The sequence below is a fragment of the Rissa tridactyla genome, chromosome 3 (genome assembly GCF_028500815.1).
Source record: "Rissa tridactyla isolate bRisTri1 chromosome 3, bRisTri1.patW.cur.20221130, whole genome shotgun sequence".
In the NCBI taxonomy this organism is placed as follows: Eukaryota; Metazoa; Chordata; class Aves; order Charadriiformes; family Laridae; genus Rissa; species Rissa tridactyla.
Window position 1 is genome coordinate 83,219,593 of NC_071468.1, and position 7,359 is coordinate 83,226,951.

Sequence of the window (7,359 nt, forward strand, 5' to 3'; positions counted from 1 at the left end):
CCACATTACCGTTATCCACGCAAAAACTCGGGAAGATTTCAGACAAGGGTGAGAGATGTCTCTCACCGCCCCCCCCCCCCTTGATTTTTCGCTTGTTTGTGTTTTTTCGGTTGTTCGTTTTTTCCCGCTGCCGCCGCAGCGCAGGACGGAACCGTCCCGGCCCCCTTCCGCGCCGCCGCCCCTCTGCGCAGGCGCCGCCGCTCGGCGCAGGCGCGGCGCGGGTGGCGGCGGCGGCGGCGGCGGCAGCGGCGATGGGCGGGCGGCTGACCCGCGTGTTCCGGACTTTCAACTTGGAGAGCCGGGCCCGCCGCGAGATCAGCAAGGAGAAGCCCACACCCGCCCCGCGCCACCCCACCTCCCGCCTGGACGAGCTGGCCGGTGGGTGCCGGGCCGCGGGGCGACGCCGGAGGGGCTTGCGGGGGGCGGCGGCGGCTGTGGGCCCGGCGGGGAGGCCGAGCCGCGGGAGGGGGAGCGCGGGTGCTGGAGACGGGCTGCGTGGGCGAGGTGCCGGGGCGGTGGCGTCCCCCGGGGTGGCGTGGGGCCGGTGACATTGAGAGCGGGGCGGGCGGCCGCGCAGGGCATGCTGGGAGCCGTAGTCGGCGGCGGTTGCTAGGGGCGGTTGCTACCGGCGGCCTGAGGGCCAGCGGGGAGGCCGGGGCCGCGGCCGGCGGGCTCGGGCTCCGGCTCCTGGGGCCCGGCGGCATTCGGCCCTCGCCCGGCGGCGGCAGTAGCCGGTCCGCTCCGCGGGCCGCAAGTGAGAGCTTCCCACCCTTGGCGCCGCCGTGTGAAGCGCGTTGTTAGCGCTAGAGCTGGCGGACAAGTGAAAACTTGCCCGAGAAAGAAGCGCCCTGTGCGGTGGGAGTCGTGCTGTCCCCTCTGAGGAAGCAGTTAAGCTCTTGGAACTAACAAAAAGGAAACAATTTGACTCAGATCTGTCTTTTCTCCTTTTTTTTTTTTTTCCCCTTCCCTTCTTCTCCCCACTGTCTTTAGACCACCCAGAGATACAGGAAGAGATTTACAGAAAGGACGATAGGCTCCTCACCTTGTTAAAAGATGTTTATGTCGAGTCCAGAGATCCACCTGCGCAGGTGAGCATGGCTCTCTGTAGAAGGCATAGCAGCATCAGCTTTGTGGTTTTCAAACTAAGTGCCAATTCTATATGAAGAAGAATGCTCTCATGGTGCCTAAAAGCTACTATTTTATATATAAAAGTGATATTTTCATTACTCTTTTATATATCAGCATCACTGACTGTGTTTGACCCTGGGTCTTCAATATTTGACAGATTGTGGTTATACAACCTTTTAAATGCTTACACAGTCTTCCTTTTTAAGACCATGTTGATCTTATTTTGTTTTTCACCTAAATTCTCACTTCAGCTTCCTCAAAGGCAGAAGGACAGCTGTCCAGCCTTTTGCAAGGACAGGAGTTTGCCAGAGATCTCTTGTAGAGTGGTTAGAAGAAAAGAGATTGGGACTACTGTGGGAGCATGGATGTGGTAGAGGACAAAGGCATTAACATTTTAGTGGAGTCTTTAACTACTGATATTAATGCAGAGATTTTCCCTTATGTGGCTGAGGAAGTGCCTTAGTGTTTTTTTTCTGCATAACCTTCTGGATTGTCTGGTGATCGTTTCCTCATTGCCAATGGCTGTGGTCTTTCTTTGACTTGGAAAGGAAGGCGTACCACTTCCAGTAGTCTGCAGACTGGGGTTCCGTCTCCTCTTTTCTACCTTGTTGCATTATGGTTTGTGCTTTTTGCCTCTTGCGTTATTGGCCCATTTTATTCTAGCTGTTTCGTTCAGTAATAAAAGTTCTATAATCAGTTAGCAATAAAATCCCTAATTCTCTCTGATTTGCCACTTTCATAGTACTTTCTATTCAAAATTAAAAGTATCTTCAAATGCAAACAGATTTCTGCAATCTCTCACTAAAGTTTCCAAGTAATCTCTATCCTTAATTTTCATAAAGGACGTTAGGACTCTAATGTTGAAGTGCTGGAGGTCTAATTTAGATATCTTTAAACACTTCCATTTGTAATCCTGTCAAGATTGATTTCAGGAAAAGCCAAAAGTGGAACAGACCTTAATGCTCGATTCTGTGCCTACTCTGAGTCTGCTGCCACATTAAGACTTGCTTTTGTGGTGTGTCTACCTGCAGTTGTTAGGAAGAGCGTGATTAGTGTGTTAGCATGGAGGCTTGTGGGCAAAACTTCATCCAAAAGCTTCTTTCCTTCCTGATGTTAGTCGGAATGCTGTGTGCACTGTGTATGTATACATACCTATACGTATATTTGGTATGTCTGTCTGTGGTAGGTGGAAAAACACCAACTCTAATTCTTGAAGTGGCAGATACCCAGAGACAGATTGTTTTATGAAGACTTGAAAATTTGTTCATTATCTAAGCACAATTATACCACAAAATAAAAGGAAGAAATGGAGAACTGGTTGCACCATCAGACGTTCTCTGTAGCTCAGAAGCAGTCACACAGTTATAGATGCTGTAGCATCCACATCAGTTTTCTCAGCTTATAAGTTAATATGGTGTCTGTGAGCTAATTGGTGGCTGTGGACTCTAATAACTTTAAAAGTACTTTTTCTTAAACTTAAGAAAGGTTTTCATTGTGTCTCTTTTGCAGTGTTATTCGCTGTTAAATCTTAATAAAAGGCAATATGGGGAAAGCAGAGCTGGTTTGCAAATGACTTGGAAATATGAAGGGACTTGGGAGAAGAGAATTCTGAGTGCTCAGAGTCTGAGCACTGCAGTAGTCATGGGAATTCAACTTCATATGATGCTGCAAAATAGTTTCTTTTTGTCCAATGAAGCAGACAGAGCAAAAGGGAGATCTTCTAGTTGCAAAACTAAAATCTGAAAATGAAAAGGAGAGACACTATATGAAAAGGATTTCCAGTGGTATCAGAAGGAGGATGCCAATTTGTAGTGTGATTTTTGTTTTTCTTTTTTCCCACCATGACATGAATCAGTACCAAAGGCTAGGTTATCTCCATTTACATTTGGCTACCAAAATTTGTAGTTGGATTTGTATGAGTCGGTACAACACTTAGAGTTCAATGGATTTGGGCGGGGGCTGACATCATATGCAGAGTGGGTGTGGAACAACTGACAATTTTTGTGCTATCAAGAAGCAAGGCTGGCTAAGCATTTTTTAAATTATTAATTTTTTTGCTGTGAAAATGGGGAAAGCTAACAGGAAATGCCATACTTAGGAAAACAAGTTGGCTGCTACAGTATGCATAGTAAACAGAACTGCTGTTAAGCTCTTTTTGTTTTCCTTCCCACAATTAGGTGAAAGTTGGAGGTGGTGAACATCTTCCATGTAAACAGGAGGAAAAGAGACTTACAAAACTAGGCAACTTGGGAGATCTAGATGTTAAGAAAGTTCCCAAAGGCAAAATTTCCATTGTGGAGGCTCTGACGCTTCTTAATAATCATAAACTTCATCCTCAAATATGGACTGCAGAGAAAATAGCAGTGGAATACAGTCTGGAACTGAAGGAGGTCAACTCTCTTCTGGAATTCTTCATTCCTTTTGCTGTGCAGGAATTTCCTAAAGAAACCAAAAAAGCTATAAAACCGACATAAAAATAATTACCAAAACCTTGTGTGATCTTACTCGTGTCTTAATTTTCCTCTTGTGTATATTCAGTGTCTGAAAAGAGCTGGTAACGTGTCATCCAACAAGGCAGCTTCCTTATACCTGCAGGATGTATTCAAGCGATCACATTCTGTATCGGATGGCTTCAGTTAAAAGCAGCAATTACAGGATACAGCTTGTAAACCAGACTATAACTACTAAGTTCAGCGTGTCACATGATTTTCATTATCCCACTCGTATGTTATGGGCTCAGTTAAAACACGTAAGTTCAGATTACCTTTCTTAGCAGAGACTTCCTGGCCTTCAGCTAAATCAGTGCTCTGTCTGTATTAGCTCTGCAGTTTCATGTCACAGTGTTCTTTTAAGGACTTGCTGTTGAGGTCTGTGTATATACAATCAGCTGTTTTTCTTCTGTATAAAAATGGAATAGTATTTATACTTTGTAAAGAAGGTTAACCACAAGAAGATTTGGGAAATTCAGCTGCATCAAAATAAAAAGAAGGTGAATAGCAAGAAGGCCTCTTTCTGATGCTGGAATGGTAATGGCTGATGTATAGCTCCTCTTCCACTCTGTTCTGATTTAGCTTAAGTATCTGTAGCTCCCCAGGTACTGTCTGTCAGTGGGTGAATTTGTAAAGAGCGATCATCTTCTAGCATCAATCTCTTGCAGCAGTCTCTGGCACCTGTAGGAAAAATAATGGTTCGTATTATAATGAATAAGTAGCTGTCAAATGCAACTGGATCTACTAATTGGACCCATGAGTAGGTCTTCTGTCAATGCCTGCCTGTCCTATTACAGTAGCCATTTTTCCCCGTGGAGGCCTTGTCTGCCTTATGCAAATGTGGGCTTAGATCGGGTCATGTTCATTGACAGCAAGTTGTCCACAAGCTACCAGGTTGAAGATGAACAGCATCCTTTCCCATTGTTAGTAAAAGATGTTGGAAACTGTGAGGAGGTACTCGCAGTAACTACTGAATTGTAACCTTACTACCGAATTGTAACCTTCCTGACGCTGTCACTGTTCAGGTCTGTGTAAGGAAAGTAAGGAAGAAGTTTTGCACTGATGATTAATACTGTTGTGAAAATGTTGTAACAGGAATACTTTATTGTTTGAGTACTGTTCGTTCTAATGTAATATTTAAGGTAATATCCAGAAAACAGCTGCGGAATGCATTTGGTACAGATAATATTGTTGTTATTATTGGAGACACTGTGGTTTCCTTCCTTAAAAATGAGTCTTTAATTTGATATTGGAATTTATTAAAAACTCACTTCACAATCAGCAGCAGAGACCAGCTTAACCATGCCCCTGGACTAACTTGGTTTCTATTTTGGCTTCTTTTGTCTGCCTTTGTGAACTGTGTTGTGACGTGTCTACACCATGACAGTACCCTGTCCCAAGAGGCTTTATGGTTTACTGCTGCTTTGCTTACACTCTTCAAGGGACACATGCTTTGGGACATCTGGTGTTCATCAGGTTCAATGCTCCACCCATACCTTCAGGACAAAATCCTTACAATGAATGATTGCAAAACTATCCCCAGTTTCTCTGGAGCCAGGATGTTGTCCCCAGAATATACGGCCCACAGTGGGGAAGGAGGCAGGTCCTACAGTACAGAGGTGGGTCAGGGATGCATCTTCCTGGAAGAAGGTGAACTCCTGATGGCGCAGAAGGGAGCAGGGAAGTTCACCACAGCACGTTCGTTCACTTCACAAAAATTAGATGTGATGCAGTTTGCTGTGGAGATGCAGATTCTTCTGCTGGTCACCTGCCCCACCTGCTGGTCAATGTCAAACCAGCATTACAAAGGCATTGCTGATGGGATGGGATCATGAAAAATCTGTACCTTTATCTATCCAAATTATCCATAGTCTGAATGTTTAGCTTTCACTTGCCCAAAGCTCACAGGAAGATCCAGGAGTATGGATCTTTTTGCTCTGATGGGAAAGCCTGTCCCTGATCAAGCACTCTCAATGCTACCATCTTGTCCTGTGTAGGCCACAGCCACAGCCAGCCATGAGGTCCTTGGCAAGTGTGCGTTTAAGCTGTGTTCAAGTCAGTACATGTTTGAAGGTAATTCTGCCTTTAGGCTTGGTGCCCGGGAGAAGACAATTCTCACTGTTGCATCTAGATCTGTTTATTTCCTTTCTTCTATTTCAAGGGACTCTTTACTCATCAGTTATCTTGCCTGCTTGCCAGTTTCTGGTTTTGACGCAATTTCTCATCGGAAGAATAGCGGTATGTTCTTTGCAGTTTTACCTTGCTTACGTCTATATCCCTTTTCCGTAGCTGTGTGGCTGGCAGCTTAAGGAAAAGGTACTCTTCAAGCAACTGTTTTGAAGAGGTAGTTATGGGAAATTCATGGGAACTCGCAATTCAGTTTTCCGTGACTCTTATGTGGAGAATTTTTCATGTTTCATTGCCTTGTATGTGGTGCACCAAATTTAGCTCAGATGGTTTTGGCCACCATAGAAAAATCATTGCATTTGGTAGGGAACAACCTGCCTCACTCAAACTGCTTTGTTCTTGCCGAATTAATGTAAACTGTGTAGCAAGTATAAGCTTTGTGAGTCTGTAAGGGAGTTGTTTCATTTCTAGTGTAAGTAAGTGACACACAGTTAACAAACTTCTTTGTATGTGGCATTATTACACCACTTTTTCAAACGTCACTGAATAAAGCCAGGGCCACCTTGGGCACTGAGACTGAGTACACAGGGCAGGCTGAGCCTCATTTGGAAATGAGCATTATATTCCTGGTGAGACATAAAATTTAATTTCTTCAGGGGAGTTCCAGCAGGTATTCTGGAATTCCTGGCTTGAATTTTTCCAAAAATGTCTCTTTAGGGGGAGTCCAGTAGCTCACTTACCCACGTTTTCTGGGACATAGTGCCGTTCCTTTAGCCTCGTTCTGTCGTGAGGTCTGTTCCCAGCCTTCTCCAGCCAGTCTTCTCTGCTATGAAAACTTCATGCAGCTGCACTCTTTGCTCTTTACTGGCTCACATGCAAACGTTGGTTGTATTCTGCCCTTTCGGTATCAACAACCTGTTTTATTTCTGCAGAGCTTTCTTGCCTTGTAGGAGTAGGACATCTGCTGAGGTAAAGATGAGAGAACTGAGCACATGTTTTGTTCTGCAGAACTTATGAATAGGACAGATTTTCAAAAGGGATGTAGCTTTTCATACATCTTCAAAAGCTGCTCTTTTGGGATATGTGAAACCAAGTAATCTTGTGCTGTCTCGCCATGTATTAATCGTAGCTAGGTTCTTGCAGTCTGATGCCGAGACAGCAAGATTGGAGCTGTGAGGCAGGAGTTCTAACTCTGCTTTCTGTGCAGGTTAGTCAAAGGGAAATTCAGTACAAAAAGCGATCTTTCTGTAGCCTTCCAGCATGTGGAACTTGTCTTTTAAGCTACCTGTTTTTACTCAAGGAGAAAAGAAAATGATGTTTATATGTGAGAGGTGTGTACTAAACTTACAAAATGGAATTATCTTATTTCTGTATTGAAAAATTGAGTAAAACCTCAAGTAGTCGTAACAGGATCGAAAGGCAAAAATTTAAAAAGGAGGCTGTCTCACCTTGTTTCACATGAGCATCATGCTTTCATCTTTGAGATCCCATGAAGCTCCACATTTCACAGCTCTGTTCTGGAGCCCCTTTCTAAACAGGGGTTTTCTGGTCCCTAATCAGGTGGCACCAGTGTTGAACTGGCAGCAGGGGAGGCCTGACCAGTGCAGGTGAGCTT

At 44.7% G+C, this 7,359-nt stretch overlaps 1 protein-coding gene across 1 annotated transcript; it reads left to right on the forward strand.

Moving 5' to 3' along the window:
• The first annotated feature begins 208 nt into the window (after positions 1–208).
• On the forward strand, positions 209–4,822 carry NDUFAF4 (NADH:ubiquinone oxidoreductase complex assembly factor 4). Its single transcript, XM_054195996.1, has 3 exons — positions 209–378; positions 991–1,088; positions 3,306–4,822. The coding sequence occupies exons 1-3, from the start codon at positions 252–254 to the stop codon at positions 3,600–3,602; spliced, it is 522 nt and encodes a 173-aa protein (XP_054051971.1). The 5' UTR covers positions 209–251; the 3' UTR covers positions 3,603–4,822.
• Positions 4,823–7,359: the final 2,537 nt, after the last annotated feature.

Coding starts and splice junctions, on each gene's coding strand:
- NDUFAF4 (XM_054195996.1), top strand. CDS start 252: ATGGGCGGGCGGCTGACCCGCGTGTTCCGGACTTTCAACTTGGAGAGC. Junction 379..990: donor CCGCCTGGACGAGCTGGCCG/GTGGGTGCCGGG, acceptor CACTGTCTTTAG/ACCACCCAGAGATACAGGAA. Junction 1,089..3,305: donor CCAGAGATCCACCTGCGCAG/GTGAGCATGGCT, acceptor TCCCACAATTAG/GTGAAAGTTGGAGGTGGTGA.